Source organism: Chelmon rostratus, chromosome 20 (assembly GCF_017976325.1).
Source record: "Chelmon rostratus isolate fCheRos1 chromosome 20, fCheRos1.pri, whole genome shotgun sequence".
NCBI classification, from domain to species: domain Eukaryota; kingdom Metazoa; phylum Chordata; class Actinopteri; order Chaetodontiformes; family Chaetodontidae; genus Chelmon; species Chelmon rostratus.
This window is the reverse complement of record NC_055677.1, coordinates 13,750,012-13,769,953: the sequence shown is the minus strand read 5'-3', so window position 1 is coordinate 13,769,953 and position 19,942 is coordinate 13,750,012. Positions and strand designations below refer to the sequence as shown.

At 43.9% G+C, this 19,942-nt stretch overlaps 1 protein-coding gene across 1 annotated transcript; it reads right to left on the bottom strand.

The window, feature by feature from the left end:
• Positions 1-12,205: 12,205 nt before the first annotated feature.
• pex2 (peroxisomal biogenesis factor 2) lies at positions 12,206-19,768 on the bottom strand. Its single transcript, XM_041961642.1, has 2 exons — positions 19,728-19,768; positions 12,206-13,823 (listed from the first exon to the last, which is right to left on the bottom strand). The coding sequence occupies exons 1-2, from the start codon at positions 19,729-19,731 to the stop codon at positions 12,844-12,846; spliced, it is 984 nt and encodes a 327-aa protein (XP_041817576.1). The 5' UTR covers positions 19,732-19,768; the 3' UTR covers positions 12,206-12,843.
• Between the last annotated feature and the right edge of the window lie 174 nt (positions 19,769-19,942).

The window sequence follows — 19,942 nt, the reverse complement described above, 5'->3', positions numbered from 1 at the left end:
AAAACTTTTCGCCCCCAGGAGGAAATTCAGTGTTCTTTTTTAGTAAATGAGGAGATAAATATTGTTTGTGCAGTTGGCAGCGCTGCATCAGTGGGGAAGAGGACACAGCATTAGGCAACAAAAGGTGCAATCCTTGTAGCGATGCATCCTTTAAGATGGGAAATAAACATTAGCAGCATTTTCTCTGGATTTTCCCCGGTGTCAACAACGGCCACACACAAACTAACATATGAAAAAGGCAATCTAATTTTTTTTTCTATATATCTTTCTTTTGGCCTTCATGCTTTTCATGTTTACTGCTGCAATACCTAATTTCTGAGGTACAAAAGGAAAGAAAGAAGGTGAGGAAAATGGAGGGGGCAGGGGTACACCTGCCTTATTATTGCCTTGTGGATGAAGGATACAATCACTGCTGGCATTTCTACAAGACACACAGCCAACTAACACGTATTTTAAAGTGAAAGAGAAGGAGGAGGAGGTGTGAGGGAGAAAGGGAGGCAGGCCCGAGAGAAAAAGAAAAAGAGACGCAGACAGGCAGGCCAACCGGCTGACAGAGACGGAGTGTCAGGGACAGAGAGAGAGAGAGATGGAGGGAAAGAAAGAAAGTAGGCGATATAGACGGCAAAATGAGCAAGTGATAGAAGTGAAGTGAGAGTGAGAGCAGGAGAGAAAGAAAAGGAGGGGCGACCTGAGAGAAATCAAACATGGGCTCCGTGCAACAGAGGTACGTCGGCAAACGAGCATGTTATGGCAGCCCGCTGGGACTTCCCCGGCAGATCGTTTGTGCTGTTTCCCAATCTGTTCTGAGGAGCGGCACAGCCCCACATGGGGACGTGTGAAGGCGTCAAGATGGGATTGCTTAAGACAGATGAAACAAGGTGTTTTTTGATGCCATCTCGAGCGGACAAAAGCCTGATTTCCTGTTTTGCCTGTGACACAAAGGGTGCTGTGTAGTTTGTTGAACAGTTCAAGGCTTTTTGTTGTCAGGGCTGTAAATAACTAAACACACGAGAGGTGAAGTTACAGAGGTTCAGGATCCACATGCCAAAAACTGAAGAATATGTGGCACATTTCCCCCCTTTTTTGCCGTTCATAACACCTTAGCACCTGTAACAAACAAACAATATTACAGTTCTCTCATCAGTTCCTTACACATTTTCCCTCAGTGTGAAAACAACCTGTAAAGTGAATATGCTGGCACACACCCATTTAACTGTGGACAGCCGCAGCTCTCTTTGCATTCACTGGACCCCTGAAACAATACCATAGTAACAGAGATCAAAGTGTCAGGCTTCGTAATATTGCTTTACATTTTAAAGGGCGCTGAGCAGCCAGGCTAAGGTTTTTACAAGGCGTGCTGAGTCGTTGGGGAAATAAGGGAGCAATGGAGGAGGGAATGAAGGAATTTTAGGGGGTGATGGGATATGTCTCACTCTTTGTTCGCGTACACACACACACACACTCCCAAACTGAAATCATACCATGTGCAGCGGAAGAGCAGGCGGTGAGGAAATAGAAGCTAAATATAAAGTGACATGCTGCATTCCCCAGGTCATTCACAGGCCCTGCACCAAATCACAATGCTCCACGGCTCGTCGTTTATCACACACACACACACACACACACACACACAAGCCTCACAGAAAATTATAAAGCAGCCAAGTAAGCATGCCTTGTAATTTAAAGAATCACTGATGAAGGGATGAGGAAATGCACTGACATCAAATTGGCTCGGATGCTGGGCATTCTTACGGTCCTCTCTGCGTATCAACTCAGCATCCTGGCAGGAACATTTGTAACAAAAAGCTTTTTTAATGTTTAAATGAAAATTTTAATGAGGCCCTGTGTTGCTTTTCCTTTCGAGTCTTTAAGAGCCCTCTAAATCATTAAAACTTGCTCTTTCTTTGATTTCAAGGTCATTTGAAGAAATAAGGCAGCCTTAAGTGGCCCTCGGACCAAAAGTGGCCTATATGCCAAAGACGGCAAATGAATGTAGCCTAATGCTTTTTAATTTGCATTCATCTTTAAAAACACAGAAGAGCCATCTCTAAGTTATAATAGGCTGAGATGGCAGTTGGAGGCCCTCTAGTCATTAGTAGCAATGCAGCTCCTCTAAAATGAAGGCCTTTCTCATCTTGTTTTAACTTAAGCCCATTACTACAAAGATACATTAGGCTGCTGTCCGTCGCCTATTTGTCTGCATACAATATATCCGTCTGGCCATGTCTGCGCTCGCGTACACGCGTGGATTCACCTCCTTTTCCTTCCCATGAGCGCGGACACATGCAACACCGCTATTCAGCAGACACATGCATGGAAACAAAAGACGCCAGAGACGGGGACCTTAGGAGGAGACGACATGCATTGTTTGTTTAATCACGTGTTATGAGATGACTCTGTAATTATGTTGTCATCTGCCCGCTTCAACGCGGCAAAACTGGGCCGCCACGGCATGCCTTGCTCCTCGCTCATAATTCCACACTTCAAGCTTTAACGGTCAAAAGCGAGAAAATGCGCTTTTTTTCTCCCAGTCTTTCATCTTTATTCCTTTTTTTTTATTGCAAACACCACTGTGTAGAGACTGAAACTGTGGCTTTTTTTTTTTTTTCGAGCAGTCACATAAAGCCTGTTTGACAGGCACTGTGTGTCAACTCGTAGTGCATATGAGTGCAGGGCAACAGATGAACAGTTTTTACGTATTATACTGAACTGATGAGACAGCAAATAACAGTGTGTCCTATTAAACACAGCAAGACGGGTCTTTCTTATTTTCTCTTATTCCCCCCATCCTTCCCTTTCAATTTTGCTCCATGTTTCCCTCTCTTCTCTGTTCCATTTCCTCTCCATTCTTTTCCTCTTTCTTTATCTTCCTCACTTCTCTCGCTCTGTGTGTGTGTGTGTCTTTCTCTCTTTTCCACTTTTCTCTCCCTCTGCGAGGATAGGTGGTGTGTGTCTGTGAAAAACTGAACATCTCCGGTGAAATTGGTTTTCCGTGGAGAAACTGATGGATCACTCTGTGCTCCTGACAGGAGTAGGCGATTGTTTATGCCATGTGGACAAATACATGTATACACACATGCGTACACACACATGCGCAGGGGTGAGAGGAAAAGGAGATTGTTTATGCTAAAGCAGAATTAATTTTTATGAGCTGCAGATTGCTGTTTATGGGAAAATACACTTTTAAGCTCCAAGAGATGTAATCTAGATTGTAGCATTCCCAACAATGAATTATGGTTTTGGAAGCAACAGCTGCAGCAGCCTTCCTCTCAACCTCCATTTCCTCAGCTCGCACACACAAACACACACACACAGTAGTGTTTCCATCACTTCAGAGGCCATTACGTGGACATGCATTCATTTCCTGGAGACTTACCCTAACCCTAACCATAACCACTAACCCTTAACCTAAATCTAACCTTAGTCAAGTCAAGTCTTCACCCTAAAATTTTATGATTTACATTATGGTGACTTGTGTTTTGTCCCCATAAGGAGGTCAAGTCCCCACACTGGGGCTGCGTAAATAGATTTATGTCCTCGCAATATGAGTAATATACACGCACACAAACACACACGCACTCGAACACACAGATTAGTAGCAAAATGTTGCTGCTTTTAAAAACAAATGACTTCATATGCCGAGCAAATCAGGCCCATCCACACACACACACACACACACACACACACAGACAGATTACAAACATGTCACTGTAAACTAGTGAGTGAAGGGGATGTGCAGCTGATCTGCAACTGTGAATTTTCCTGCTATGACACACTCACACACACACACACACACACAAAACATGCATGAAAGAGCTTGTCTGAAAGTGCCATTTGATTATGTATCATACGGACACGTATAGTAAATAAATCTTGAGCTGTGAATGTGATTGCATTCACCAGTTGTGAATATGCACTGCTTCAAGAATTCATAGTTAGAAGTTGAACACAGGATTGACTTCTTTTCTCGGACAGTGTTATTATCATCTTTTAACACCGGCAACCTCTATTACAAGAAGTGAGAAATTATTCCATTACCAGAAATCTCTCCCCCTCCACCTCCTCTTCCTCCACAAACATACGCCTGTAGTACTACACGCGCTTTCACTGACGGAGGAGTAGCTTGCTTTTGTTATTATCCCGGCGTCTAAGGCAGCATTGGCTAATGTGTGCGCACGAAAGGTCCAAATTTCACACCACAGCTCATCGGATGCGTGCTTGCTTGCTTGGATCATGCACACACACGCACACACACACACAAGTAAGCTATAAGACTTGGTAGAAAATGCCTCTTCACCACTTTGCAGTTCCTTTGCTGCCCTGGTTGTCACACTTCAGCACAGACACACACATCAAAAGCACCAAATTATTGAATTCTTGCAACGTCACGTCTTTAATAATGACAGGTTATACACAGTACATTTTAATTAAAGCAGTTTTGATTTAAAGTTTAATTTTGTTTGCTTCGAGTCAAAATCTTGTGGATCTGAGTCGAAGATAACATTACAGTTTGCAGGTGTGAGCAAGCGCTGAAGCATCGACGAGCAGATGAGTTAGTTTTTGTTTCTGTTTCATACTGGAGCAACCGTTGAATGACGACCAGAAAAATGTAAGTCAGTGTGTCCTGCCGCTCGCAGCCAAATGTGCTTCGCCTGTCCTGTGCAGGAGTCTCATGCAAATCCCTGATTTTACCTGGTGTACCATGACTGACTAGGGGTGGCATAAAAGGCTACAATGACAGAAATTAGTCCTGCTAAACATAGAGCTTCTTGTGCAGTCGACTTGCATTAATCTGCGTTGGAAATAAAGGTTTTTATTCAGAGATTAAATTCACTCCCTGTCTTTCCTCTTTTTTTTTTTCTTTTTTTTTTGTTCCCAGTTTTTATCAGCGCTCATGCAATAACTCAAGCGGGGATGGAGCAAATGTATTCCACCCATATGTATGAATGAATGAATGAATATGATTACCAAGTCTTGGACCTTCTCAAGGACAAAGTGCTGTGTTCTTCGTGTGTGTGCTGTTGACAGCCTTGTGTGTGCGTGTGTGTGTGTGTGTGTGCGTATCTTTGTGTTTGTGAAAGAGCATTTTAAAAGCGGTATTCACCTTTGTCCATGTCTCAGTTTAGCGTGTATGCGTGTAGCTTCGGTTTTTGAATTTTGCGAGCAAATGTTTCTTTTCCTTGTCTGTCTCTTTGTGTGTGTGTGTGTGTGTGTGTGTGTGTGCAGGTGTCTTCATGTGCAATTAAAGGTTCATATAGTGTGTGCGTGTGCGGAGGCTGTCCTCTAGGAGTCCATGTTGCTTGTTGTGGTGTAATGACAGTCTGCTTCCTCCCACTGTGCGCGCACACACTCACCCACACACACATCTTTCCCTGGTCTCCTCCCTCACCTCCTCAGTGACTGTCACATTCAAATGCAGCCGTTTGCAGGTGACGTACCCAGGAAATGCTGTCCTGTAATTGTGTCGCTCTGTCTTCCTGTGGTGAGGTAGCCGGTGGCTTGCCGCCTGCCCGCCTGCGACACACCAGAATTACCAGCTGAGGGGAGAGAGGGGTGAAGGGAGGAGAGGAGGGGTACCATTAAAATGCAAAATCACCACTGCGGTGCAGTGCAGCGCCTCGCTCCCTCACTCTTTCTCCGAGGCAGCCATCTTATGATGGAACGAGTATGTGTTTGATGGTGTGTGAATGTGTGTCCGTTGAGTGTGTGTGTGTGTGCGTGCATGCATCCTATATGTCTGTGTGTTTGATAGAGTGTAGAGTCGAGCTGCGGCGAGGAATGGTGAGATGGTGTGGGGTTGGCAGGCAGGTTTGTGTGCGTGTGATCGTGTGATTGTGTGTGTGTGTGTGTGTGAGGCAGGGGTGATAAATCAGAGCTAGGTAAAGGCTTTTTAATGCAGCGGACCCCTCTCCCAGCCTCCATCTTCTGTCAGGGCTCAGTAAAAGATGAGAGCCCCCTGGGGAACAGCACTAGCCCGCAGCATAGCAGGACCACGCCGCAGGTCACACACACACACACACACACACACAGGCCTGACGCATATACAGACTAGGCCTTGTGAATGAGTGAATACATGAATAACTGAATCTATTGAATGCATGAATATATAAATAAAACTTTCCACAGGAGCTACGTTTATTGATGAAGCCCCCCCCCCTACACACACACACACAAATAAATGTGTTTTTCAAATGATTTCCAAATGAATTCCTAAATGATTTATGGCCGGTGATATTGCATTTATATCAGAGAAAATATTTTTGTAGAAAACAGAATGGATATTTAGTTCATTTCTGCCTGTGCTCCTCAGGTCAAACAGAGTCTTTGTCGATGATGTGCCTTGAGTCTTGAAGCGGCCCCAAGTTTCAGGGGGCCGGATATGAAAAATATGTGGAATTTGCCAACATCTGACAATACTTAGTCGGCAATATATCTCCTGTCTGATAGAAAAATGTGTTCTGAATTGCAGATACGCTCTCTTTTCTGGCATACCTTTTTAATTTGACTTTGAGGGAAAACACGCCGGGCTCGCAGATAGACAAGCAGAGATATGACTGCTGAATGTTGTGTAGGCCTTTGTGGATGGGGCAGGGAGGACTCCAGCAGCTTGGCGCAGAAGACAAGCACAAACACTTGAGAACATAATACTTGACAACGAACCCAGAGTGTCAGTTAGGGGCCCTACAGAGAAAAGTCTGGCATGTTTGTGAAGAGGATGAAAACAGAGACTATGGAAATGCCAGAGAGCTGAGTCTAAGTTAGAATTTCACAAAATCCGGGGCCTCAGTTTGGGTCCTTTTTTCTAAATCTGTCCAGTTATTAAACAATCTAGCATTACTTCCCGGAGGAGGGCACTGCACTTTTGCCAAACCACGAACTGATGATAATAAATATTGGTTTTATTTCAAGGATTTAGTTCAAATTATATAAAGAGAGGAAAAAAAGACACCAGCATAACGTCAGGCGCTAACAGGCACAAGCTATATTTTGTATATTATGCCACACTATACTTGACCCTGCTCTAACGGGGTCAGCTAAAGTATGCATATATATTAATTTGGTGGGTGCTACAGGAATGTAAATGAATAATTTAGTTGACATGGTCCCACTTGGAACAGTCCTCTAACCCTGGCTTAATGCTCTACATATTAAGCTACAGCACTATTAGACTCTTCAGCAGGGAGGACTTAGTCTGTTCAGTGGAGGTTCAGACCTCATGTAGTACAACAGAACGACATCATAATCAAAGTTTTTTCTTCAGGTTGCAGCTCTGCGTTCACTCAAGGGTGTATCAGCCCCGACAACGCATAGCTCCACTCACAACCGTGTGTTTGTGTGTTCAGAGGCTGCAGTTCGGTTCGCGCTGTACTGCAGATGAGAGGGTTCATGCGCATGTTTGTGCGTGTGTGTTTATTGTTCCTCCTCGTGCATGTGTGCATCTGTTGGACCGAGTAGGTTAATGCTGGTTGACACATGCGGTTCGCTGATCTCCTGGAGGAGTCGAGACTCGCAGCAAAACCTTCACACACAGGTATCCATGGCAACCACAAAAATTATATTTCTTCCTTCCCCGGCAAGGCGGAGATTCCAAGATGCTGAAATGCACAAATACATTGTCATTACCCAGCAGCCTCATGCTTAACAGGGTTAGGCTTTTTCTGCCTGCTGTTCTCATTGTTCGGTGTGTTGCCTACACATGTAATTTATAAATTCCTCTTGTTACCTTTCCCCGACAGAAACTCCATATTATCTTTACATGCACCTTCTTTCTAGGCCCACGTGATGCTGCTTGCTTTATTGAAAATTCTCTCCATCCCCATCTGTTGTACATTCTTACATATTTTTGTGCTAAACATATCTCTGAGAATCTAAATATTAGATTTTGTCAATGAATTGAAGTAATATTAGTGAGATTGGCAGGACATTATCAAATATTCATGTCACTTAACATGTGCTCCTGCTTGTACTTGGTTGCTTGTGTGGAATGAGGGCCTCGCAGTTGCACTGATTGACAGCTGGTGGGGAATAAAGCTCTGTTCCACTCTCTTCCTCTCTTGTTGCTGACAACTTCTGGCTGATTGCGCAATGATCAGAGGCATTTCCCCCCCAATAACAGTACATATTTATGGAAACGAGTCTATAGCCTGAGTATCAGTTCACCACATTGTCGGGACAAAAAGAGCTAAACAATAAGAGACAGAAACACAAAGATTTTCTGCTGTGTGACTTTGCATATAATCTGCACATCAGAAAGCTGAAGACAAACCAAATGTGAACGTTCCGATATTCATCTTACACAACTTAAAATCGTCTATAAGAACAATATTCTTTAAAATTTCATTTCTCAGCATGTGCACCACACATCAAATATGTTTCTTTAACAGTCTTCTTTAAAAAGTGCACATGACCATGTCGCACCAATAGGTGTATTAGCACCGGAGCCGAGCGCATGCCTCCTTTTTCATCTCTTTGAGGGGAAATAGGAGTAAGCACATTGTGTCCTGCACCACATTCCTGAACAAGCAGAGGTTCAATCACATTTGCAGAAGTTATCAAAACTTTCAAAGAGCTCAGCTGGCGCCTTAAGCCACAGGAAATTCACTGGGACATCTGGAGGGATGTGTGCAGATTATTGCTCATTTAGTCTGTTCTAGACATCAGTAGGAAGACGACTGAGATGGCTAAACACACGCACAGACTGCAGGATGCACACACACACACAAACAGGCTTGGCTTTGGCAGATCTTACCCCAGGCGCGCCGCAACACACCTGTGAATAATCCCCCATGATGCCCTCTGGTCGTTTGTCCAATCCCCTCGCTACTCCTGTCCTAGCTCATCCAATCAGAGGACAGGTCAGGTAAAGTTTGCTTCCATCTCCTTTAGCTCTGTGTTAGAATAAAAGGATGTGAAATATAAAATAAGGTGAAAACTGCTGGTGTCTGGTTGGTGTTTTTATTCAATGCGCTCAAATGCCTCAGTCGTCCAGTAATTTTACCATGTCTTTTTTAGTGTGAGCGGCGAGGAAAACTGCGGTCCATGGTGCATCACGACGTCCACATCAGACAGATTTATAATGCGTGCAATAAAAGATCTGTTTGTAGAACATTCAGAAAATGGATCAACTATATTATATTATATTCAACACATTTTTAGTGGTAGCGGACAAATAAATAGATAGATATGCAGGATAACAAGTCTCCAGTCACATCCGTGACTGTATGCATGCTGTCAGGGATATCTTTGTTTCTGATGTGGAGTAGGAGGATACAGCCTACATTTAAACTTTTTTAAGTTATACAGCAACATAACCTTTATCGACGTGCATCATAAGATACAGGCCTTTTTAGTGTATTCTCTTGATCTTTGTGTTTGCTCTCGCAAGCTGCACGTATTGAGGTGAACATATAGATCCCATATAGATCTCAAATTATCCTGGGTCTCGAGAACAGAAAAGGAAAGGCCAAATTCTATAAATTCTCAAACCAGCGCGGCTCCATCTTTCGCAAGGTGCGAAATGCAACCAGACAAAACCTCAACATCACGATGAAAGCTCAGGAAATTACTTCCTTATTTTAGCTGTGATTGATTGTCCCCCTGACCTGTTAGACTGAAGAGGTGGTTAAGAAGAGGAGGCAGACTAAGATAATTGGGCCCGGTGGTATCCAAAGCCCGGCAGGTGTTGAAAGAACTCTCATAACACAGGTACCTGCAGCGGCTGCAGCCCTGAACTCGAGCACACCTAGGATTTCACTACCTTGGAGGAATTTTGGTGTTTTATGTTTGGCATGTCTTTTATTGAATAGATGAAATATGAGAGATACTTGTAACTCCTATTGACATATTGGACATGCCACAAGAAAAAAAAGACATATATATACAGGTGTCAAAAATCCTCTGAGGTGTCGGCAAATAAATGGAGCATTTTTTTTGTTTCATCTTTTCTTGGCACGAAAATAATGTCATTCGCTCTTTGAAAGTGATGTCAGTTATTGGAAATACCTCCCCATTACAAGAGGGATGTAATTCCCTTACCTGTTGAAAAGTAGGTAAAAGCCTTCACCATGAGCGAATGGATCCGAGGTGGAATTTTGTTGAAGTGAGAAAGCACAGGTGTTTTTACTCCTTAATTTCATTAGTGATGCATTGGGCTTCCTGAGTCCTTCTAGCTATTTCAAATGAAGAGGTAAAAGCCAGGCATAAGCTTAAATGATAACATTCTTTCTCAGAGAAAAATATGCATGTACGAATCAGAGCTATTGTACTATCCTTATTATTATCTGCAAGCCAAGGGCTCTGTTCCAATTAAAGAATACCACAGATGGACCATTCAACAAGCATGCACACAAACGAACCTACAATAGGTACAGTAAAGTACCCGGTATTACAGAGCCCAGAGAAGAGCTTTTTACTTTAAAAACTATTTAATCAGGAAAATCAACGCCTAACATCAAAGAAATGGAGATGAGGGACAGGCGGATAAAGAGGCTCATCAAAGAAGGAGATCTAGTTAGGGATTCAACGCCCTAATTCCCTTTCTCTTAAAACCTTCGTCAGAGGGGGCACAGGGCCAATTTGCTCCCTAAATGGCTGCGTGTGAATGTGCAGATTGCTTTGCATAGCCGCTGGGAATCTGGGCTTCTTCCTCTTTTTCTTCTCCACGCGGAGCCTGTGAATTAGAAAAGATCCAAAGACAGATAGGCTTAACGGAGCCCTAGCTACCTTCCTTAAGTCCAGAGCCCTGTTCCAACTTCCAACTAATTCAATCCACGGCCTAACTCAATTAATAGACTTTAATGCACTGTTTCTTCTTTATCTTTCTCCTTCCTGAGGATTGGGGACTTCAGTTAGAGTTGTAGAGTAATATCTGCAAAAAGGTTTGGATTGTAAGTCGGTCTGAATGTTAAGACAATGACAAGTCCCTGCGGCATTATGGTTGATCATATATGCATCCCTAATCTCAAACATCTCCTTAATCTCGCTTTCCGAGACTTGCTGTACATTAATGTAATGTAGTGCATAAAATATTGACAAATGCACTTCCCTGTCTCAGGCTTTATTCTATATGCATTGCTATAGGTTTCATTAGTCAAAATGTCCTTGATGTGAGAGGGGACCCCTGAGTATGTCTAAACCAATCAGCATCTAGAATTGTAACCCCCACCTCAAGGTGTACATTTTCTTTTAATCCAACGAGGGGCTATTTCAATACTTTTATATGCGCTTTAAACCATACAATTCATTAATCTTGGCCTTGCATTAACACCAAGGACACATACTCTGGCACATATACTCTACAGTCCTTTGGAAGTTCTAGGAGAAATAAAGATCACGTCGGTCAGTAATATAAATAATTTAACATCAGCCAGCACACCGACCCAGAATTCTTCAGGGCATTCATGCACCTCACGAGGACAAATATTTCATGCTTTATCCTCTCTGCTCAACAGAAACATTAACCTCATCTGAGTGCGAGTGTGTGCACGTCTGTCCGAGCCGGCAGATCTAAGACCAGCTCTCCGCAATAGGCTTTCTATCACGCCTGCAGTTCCGATTGATCGTCTCGGCAATCAGCAATTAAGCCCTAGTGATCAGAGTGGGAGAGGGGAGGAAGGGGGAGGGAAGGAGAGGTGGGAGGTAGCCCCCCCCACCCCCCGACTCCTCTCTTGTCAGCCCAGGAAAGGCTTCACTCAGCTGGGGTGCGTTTGGCCCGGGGCTGGGCTCACTGGTGGAGGTTAACTCCAGCATAAATAAGCATCTTTGGACTCATTACAGGGATTAGAGAGTAATTCGCCTGCGAGGAAGGAGACGACTGCCAGGGTTTTGGTACAGTTTACTACAGTCTTATAGGGGCGAGGGCCCTAGAGATTACAGAGGGAGAGAGATGGAAAGGCAGCAAAAGAGAGAAAGGCCAAGGGAAAAGAGAGGCTGGCTGTCAAGTGTGTGTGTGTGTGTGTGAGAGTCAATCCAAGCCCCCGGCTGCCCCCTTGATCTTGAGCATGTTGGGGTGCTGTGAAAACGGATAATGGGAGTTAGAACGACCGGGCCTGTCTAGAGAGAAGTGTGCTGATTGTTATAACTTTCCCTCATCTCTCTCTCCTCCACTTAACTAAATAAACACCCAAGAGGTAGCACTCTATCAATTTTAATGATGTTGAAATACAATTTAGGCACAAAATACACAACAAATGCTAATTTGGCCATGATGAGAGGCATCAGAAATTCCTCCCATTATTTATTCAGCTGACTTTCTGCATTTTTCATCAGAACAAATATTCCCATTTCAACAAACACACACACACACACACACACGCACTAACACACAGCCAATTTGGAGCATAAATCAACACGTTCACTCATCAAATATATGCTCTGTGTGGTTCTCTGTAGTCTGTCCAGTGCACCAAAGACAAATAGTTCTGTCCAAAGTCCAGCCGGAGAAACGAAAGGGGCAGACGATTGTCAATATATGCACACATACATTAAACACAGAGGGTCGATGTGTGTTCAGAAAAGACAGACATCATAAAGACTGAAGTCCTGTCATAAACTCAGACACGACTACTGTGTAAATCTTCCAAAAGGGAGGAATGCGCACAGAGGAGGCACTGTTGAACCCCTTTCTTCATACTTCCTGTTTTGTCTTTACAAAATATCTTTATGTGAAAATGGTTAATTATTTATAAAGTTTTAATCAAAATAAGTTAAACTTTAAGATACATTTTCATAATCATACAACTGGGGTCAGTTATGAGTCTGTTTGCTGCATGTGTGTATTCCATTTGTTCAGCTATAAAGATATGAACCACCATGCTACTTTCAATGAGTCTCACTCTCACATCATCACCTGCCAATCATCTCCACCTGCATCTTGACCAGCTCAGGCTGTCCTGCCTCTGCGCCACACTTGGGGCAGGTGAGGTAAGCGTCTGCAATGCTGTGGCTTTTGATGCAGTAGTAGCAGAAAACATGTTGGCAGCCCACCGTGTGAGGCATGGTCGGCCACTCTCCGCACAGTCCGCACTCTCTGAACACCTCTTGCCCTTGCGGTGCTCCCTCCCCATCGGCGCTTCCTGCCCCAAAAACAATCGAAGACACTGCTGCCTTCACTTTCCTCGTATTGATCAGCGGTAACAGGAAGATGAGGAACTCGGCGAAGCCGTGCCAGAGCAGCTCGCGGTTCAAGTACTGGTAGGATATGTCCCGGGCCACGTTGGGCTTGCTGAAAACCGCGTGAGCTCCCATGATCCTTTCGGCCAGGACAGGATGGCGACCTTTCCTTAAGAACACGAGGAAGTTGACGAGGCTTGCGACCTGGGCGATACTAGAAACAAGGCTCAGGCAACTGCGGAGGCCCTGCTGGAGCAAACTACCGTCTCTTTCAGATGAGGGCCCACCTGCATTCAAACCCAAGCACAGCAGCAGAGTGTGGGAACGTTCCTGAAGCCAGCGCGGACCTGCAGCGAGCAGGGCCAGACCCAACTTCTGCCTGCGGGACAGAGGTCTGTAACGGGGAGACGAGGAAAGGGTGTTGTGGTAGCGCAGGCTCAGTAAAGACTGGCCCACAGTGGCACTGCTAGAATACAGAGTGAACCTCCACAGGAGCAGCTGGAGCAGAGCCCTCAGTTCAGGCTCCAGCGGGGTGAGCAGACCCGGGCGGCAGTTCTGGAAGCACTGGGAGAACTGGTTCCATAGCAGCTGCTCGAGGGCCGAGTCTAGCTCGAGGGCATCCAGCTGGCTGATGCGCAATACCGGGGTCTGCGGGTCAGCTTCTGGACCTGAACTTCCTGATGTCCTTTTTTCATTGTCCTCGCTTTCCAAACCTGTTGGAATAACATAAAAAACAAGGACATATGCGGTAATCATGCTTTTCAGGATTTTCACAAGTGGACTATTTTTACAGCCTGGGTTTTATTTTTGTTTTGTCAGGACATCCTTCCTTGATGTCATGATATGGCTTTCTGCTGAAGTGTTCAAGGGCACCCTTATAAGTGATCAGAATGGTTTTAAACAAATGGAACAGGAGAGTAAAAAGCTATCCCCAATGATGGCCAAACTACAAAAACTAAGAAGAAAGTCGTAAAAAAAACACCCTGAACCTTCCCAAAAAGTGCCACAGATCAAGTACTTGAATGTCTCATGACTTTACATTATTAAATAACTTACTGACGTCCACGTAACGGCATACTTTATTTATCAAAGTCATGAACCAAGTATATAAAGAGGCACAACTATTAAAGGACAGCTAGGCTGTTTGGAGGAATGAAGCCTCAGAGGTGAGGCCCATCCTGTTTGGAGGGTTGTTTTTTCTTTATACATAGGAGCGGAAATCACTTTTCACATGTAAAACCCGTCCTTAATGCAACCTTTGAGCTGCGCAATGCAGAGGAGCAGGGGGTCTTAGACTACTCTCTCCAGTGTATAAACACACACAATCCAACACACACACACACACACACACACATACACATACACAGAGGAGGCGAAGCCCAGGGGCTCTTGGTGCCTGCGCCCTCTGGAGATAGGGGTGTGTGTACAAATCACATCACTAGGGATTAGGCTAACGGCACAGTCTCTGGTACACCGTAAACATCTGCCAAATGTGGAACAATTTTCCTCCCCCTAGAGTCGACTCCATATGGGATCTCACAATTGTGACGTCTGGGCTATTTTGCGCCGCACACGTTTCCAAACTGCTCACAGTTCCCCCGGTTTTATCTGCCCTTTCCTCAAATGAAACGCTTAAGAAGTGGGAGACTAACTAACGCAGGGAGAGACAGAGCAAGAGGCCCACAGAGAGAGAGAGACAGAGAGGCCTTTTTTTGACAGTGGCTTTTGTGTCTCGCTGAACAGGATTTGTCACGAGGCTTTAAAAGAGATTTCAGCCGGGTAAATATGGCAGTTTTGACAGAAAGAGAGAGAGAGATGATGGTCACTTTAGACGTTTCTCGAGGAGGTAAAAAAAAAAAAAAAAAAACATTCTTATGTGCGGTGGCAATGCTCGGGTTTACTGTGGCGCACAGGACCATCTGTGTATTCAGGATGTTTCAATAGAGCCGGGATACACCGTCCAACTAAGTTAGAATTAGCAAATGAATGAAAAAAGAGTGAATTCACGCTGAAGTAAGCAGGTGTGACAAATTCATTGAGCTGCATTTGAAATGCTGCCATGTTTAGTGACTAGAACCTCGCCTGTGATGGAAGTAGAGTTTGGATTAAAAAAAAAAATAGAGGTAGTCTGAATGTGTATGGTAACCAATAAACAGGCTCCATTTGTTTAGCTTAATCTGAAAGTTTTTCCTTGATGGGAGAAAGTGCAGATTATGTCCCTGTGTGTGTTTGTGTGTGTGTGTGTGTGTGTGTGTGTGACTATGCATGTATGTCAAGGGTAGATCTATGCAGCACTCTAATACACCGCTAAATTAATCTATCAGCTCACAGTTACACACACAGAAACACACACACACACAGCCAGGTGGTGGATATCCCCGTCACAGCAGCAGCCCTCTCGGGAGAGTAAACCCGGCCGGTCCAATATTCTTTTCAAAGCCTTTTATCGAGCAGTTTACAAGTTATGAATGAATATGTTTTATTTGGGGAAACACGGTATTGACAGCCACCTATCAATAGTAATGTGACTATTGTCAAGGGTCTGTCAATATTAATGTAATTATGATGTAGAGGGATCAGAGGGATGCCGGAGTCGGGGGCCAAGTAACATCTCCTGCCCACTGCCATATCAATAGCTGGGATTGCTATTGACAGCTTCCCTTCAGACTTGCAGCACTTGCCAAATATATAACAAGCAGACACTTCAGTCAATGCCGGGCTGCCTATAAAAATTAAGCATTTGAATTTACAGGGTTTTTTACCGTGGACAGCTGGAAATCCATGTTCCTTATGTAATAGTCAAAAGTCACAGTCAATGCCAGTATTTACAGAGTGCTGGCGTGGGGTGCGTTAGAGGACAGACACTGCAGCATACAGCGATACACACAGACGGACTCTTTCGCTCTGATGTATTCACGCACACACACCTGATGAGATATATTGACTTGATGATTCTCTCGCGGGTCAGCCAACCGACCGACCTGGAGACAAAATGCCCTCTCTTGGAGAGTCGGTGGCGGACAACCGACAGAGTCAGAGGGCAGGTTAGAGGAGTTCGATGAAAAGCAACAGGGAATCGCCTGAAAAGTCTGGGGTCTTGCCTTTCAATTGGGGCTGTATGAAATGCTTTAAAAACATCTCCCTGAGAATATTAAAGGGTATTTTGATTCGGGTCAGATGAGTCTTTTTCTCCCCTTGTACCCTGAGCTTGTGCATCTTGTTCAGACACTGACTCAAGGCTGACGGCCATAGCTTACAGATAACAACAGCAACAATATCCAATCTAACAGGGAACACGCTGCAACATAGCTTCAAGGCAAAGGGGCCACGACCAGTGTGAGGAAGGCGGCAGCAGTTGTGTACAGAGCATCAGACTGAAGCCTCGCAGCTGCACTGGATCCTCTGAAAACTAGACAACGGGCTGTAATGACAGCTACCCAACAGAAAGACGATAGACAAAGAGACAGACACGTCAGACAGCACGTCATGAAACCCCCAGCTGGGAGCTCTGAACTACTGTCTACTGATACAGTGAAGGGAGGAAAAAAACTGGGGGCAAAGATAGCTAAGGAGAAAACCGAGGGAGGGGAAAAACAGATAAGCACAAACCTCTCCGTAGGAGCTGACCTTGAGACTGGCGGTCACAATAAAGGAGGAGGGAACATTCCTGAAGCATATACGGCTCAGCCATACTGAGGTGCGGGCATCTAGGGAATAGCCTATAGACAGAGGAAGGCTGCACTTTCTTCTTGACCTTGGCATTGGCGTCTAGGGAGGGGGATGAGAGGTGTTTAGGGCAGGGGACTAGAGGCTGAGGGATGCTGGGAAGGTGGAATATCTCTGGGGGATTGCGTTTTGCTTTTTCTGCAGCGGACAAGTGCTCCGAAGCGGCACACAGGGCTATCATTCCATGCCAGTTGGAAAGTGTGTGTCCAAAAGTCTCGATTTAGCTCCTGGCGCAGCGTAGTGCTCAAATTCCTAAGCACTTAGCTATGGTTGTTAGCATAATATATTTGCTGAAATAATGCATAAACGTTCACTTGGCTTTCTATGATGCTTGTAGCGAGAAATAGGCTACGCATTGGCAAAGCATGCCGGATTACAACTTTACATTTTCTTCTCTCGCTCATGTAAATTAATTTGTGTAAAAGCTCGGGTGAATAAAACCTATTTCTCTGAGCACTCCCGTCTCGTTTCTTTCCCTCCCTCTCTCTCTCTCTCTCCCGCTCCCTCACTTTATTGCCCTTCTTTCGCCAGGAACGAGTGCGGCCCTATTAGCCGTGGCCTGCTAATGTCCTCACTATGAAAACGGATGAGAATGTCAGATTTAGAACTTTTAAGAGAGTGATGTCATACAGCAGACCACAGGCATTACGGGGACGCTAAGATTACCCAGGCGGTAACCAGACTAATTGTTATGAGTCTGTTTCATGAAAAATGAATGTGTGCAAATGCACAGAGGGGTCTTCAGGCTGTGTGTGTGTGTGTGTGTGCGTCACACACTAATGCTTTATCAAGGCTCTCCTCTTTCTCTAATCACCCAAGACTCCTCCGCACCATAGGGCGAGGGCCAAGTTAATGCCTGAACACAAAAAAAAAAAAAAAAAAATACACATCAGTTAGAGCAGCACATCTGACACACACACAAAATGTGCTCTGCTTAATCTGGTTTGCTCAGAAGGTAAATTATTTAAGAGAATTAATTGATTTCATGAGTACGAAGGTTCAGTATGCTAAGGCTGTATGAGTAATAAGTACAGGGGCTTGCAAAAAACAACTTAAAAAGTAATGAAACATTTAGAGGGCAGAGAGGCACAATGAACGAGGAAGAAAAAGCGGAACAGCTAATAAAAGGGAAAACTAAAGTTGTGTCTTTCTTTTGAGTCAATGAGAGATCACTGGGGCCTCACCTCATGCAAATAGAAAAAGTTATACTGAGGAATATTTGATCAGCACATTTCTTAGCTTCTCTTTATGCATGAAAAACACTGGCATAATAAAATATAAAACACTTTGTCTGTTTTTTTTTAAAGTCTGTGCAACGGTTAAAATGTCTGTGGGAGTGGAAAATTCTAAACTGAGGGGAAGCTGTTTCTGTGTCCAGTAAAATCTACGAGAGTGTGAAGGCCACTGTAAGAAGACTAAAAGTTTGCTCAGTCAAACCCGCTGTACAGATGGTGCTGTTCAAAATGTATCTTCGATGTGAATTGGTGAATGATTTGGGAAATTGGATTGGTGCTGCAAACTGTAACCCCTAATGACATGTTGACATGTTACATTCTCATCTCAGTTTCAAGTTTAATGTCTTGATTTAGATTTTTGACGCCCTGAAAAGCCTTCTAGCAATGTACAAATTACAGCTAGTGCTCTGCAAACATGAAAAAAAAAAATGTAACTGAATCTGAGGTACAGGCTTTTAATTGTGCACATGGATGTTTAGAGAATATCCTCATCACCTAACTGTAATAAAAGCTAGTTGTCATTTCTATGACTCTATATGAATCCTATAATTATGGATTTTAGTGTAGCACTGAAATGACCAAAAATAAACTGATATTAAATAATGAATTGATTGTAGTAATTTAATCACTAATATGCTTAATATTTGCTGATTATAGCTTCTAGAAATGAAATAGTGGAAGTACTGTTAAATGATATATATAGCTAATCCATCTAGGGTGGAATTTTTTTTCCAAATAAGTGCACAGATAACCCCACTGCCTTTATCACTTGCCTTCATCCGGAAACTGTATAAAATGACCTTATGACCCCAGAGTGAGCTCATAGCCCAATTTAACTTCAATGACTCCCTTAAAAACACACTCATTATACCAAGTGTTTAGCTCCAGAGGCACGCGCCTACACTTCAATGTCATGCAATCAGCCGCTCCACATTCACCTCATAATGACATTGTCTCTTAATTTTTTAGCCCATGCCCATCAGTCTTTAACAACAACAAAACCCAAATCTGCTCCATTTTGATAATAAGGCAAGAGCATTATGTGATAATCACAGTGGGGATTAGGTTTTGGCAGAGTGTGCAAGAGCAGTGCAGTCAAAGCCACTGGAAAAGAGAGATATAACCAAGAGAAAGATAAGAGTAGAGGAGCGATGATTGGGATGAGAGAAATGAAGTGAGTAGTCTCTTGAAAATCAATAAGATCAACTTTGCCTTGAATCTCAATGTGGAAGGTTTTGATCTCTGGCACTGATTATTTAGGGGAATAATGGAATTATGTGCGGAGCAGTATAACATACTCTTGAAGGAACACACTGTCACAAGGTTACCATCCACAGTTGCGGTTGGTAAACATAGCTGGAGATGACTGCTTATGAATACGAATTCACAGCAGCTGGCCATGTGAACCGTTTGCACTATTCACACCGGTAGACATCAGCAATCGATTTGATTTTTGATGCAAACATGCAGAAAAAAGGCAGCAAACGCTGCTTTAGAGACACAACACCGACACTTAACAGCAACAAGAAGGCGATAACATTGGTTTTAAAACAAGCCGACGTGCCCGATTTTAGCTCCGTGTGGAAATATGCGTGTATACAAGAAAATACTGCAGACTTGAATGTTCGCTAAACATCAGAACGAAGATATATTTACCCATTTCGTTTCAGGGGAAAGGTGAACACGACGTATCCTCCCTGATACGACGAAAACAAACGGTATTTCCGGGTTGTAACGTTGTACCCCGCCCCTTAAAGAAAACTCACCAATGGTGTGCAGAATCGTCACCATTACGGAGCCAATGATCAGAATGAGCCAATCAGAGCATACAGCGCCAAAGCAGCGGCAAACTGTACAGGAAACGTTGATGT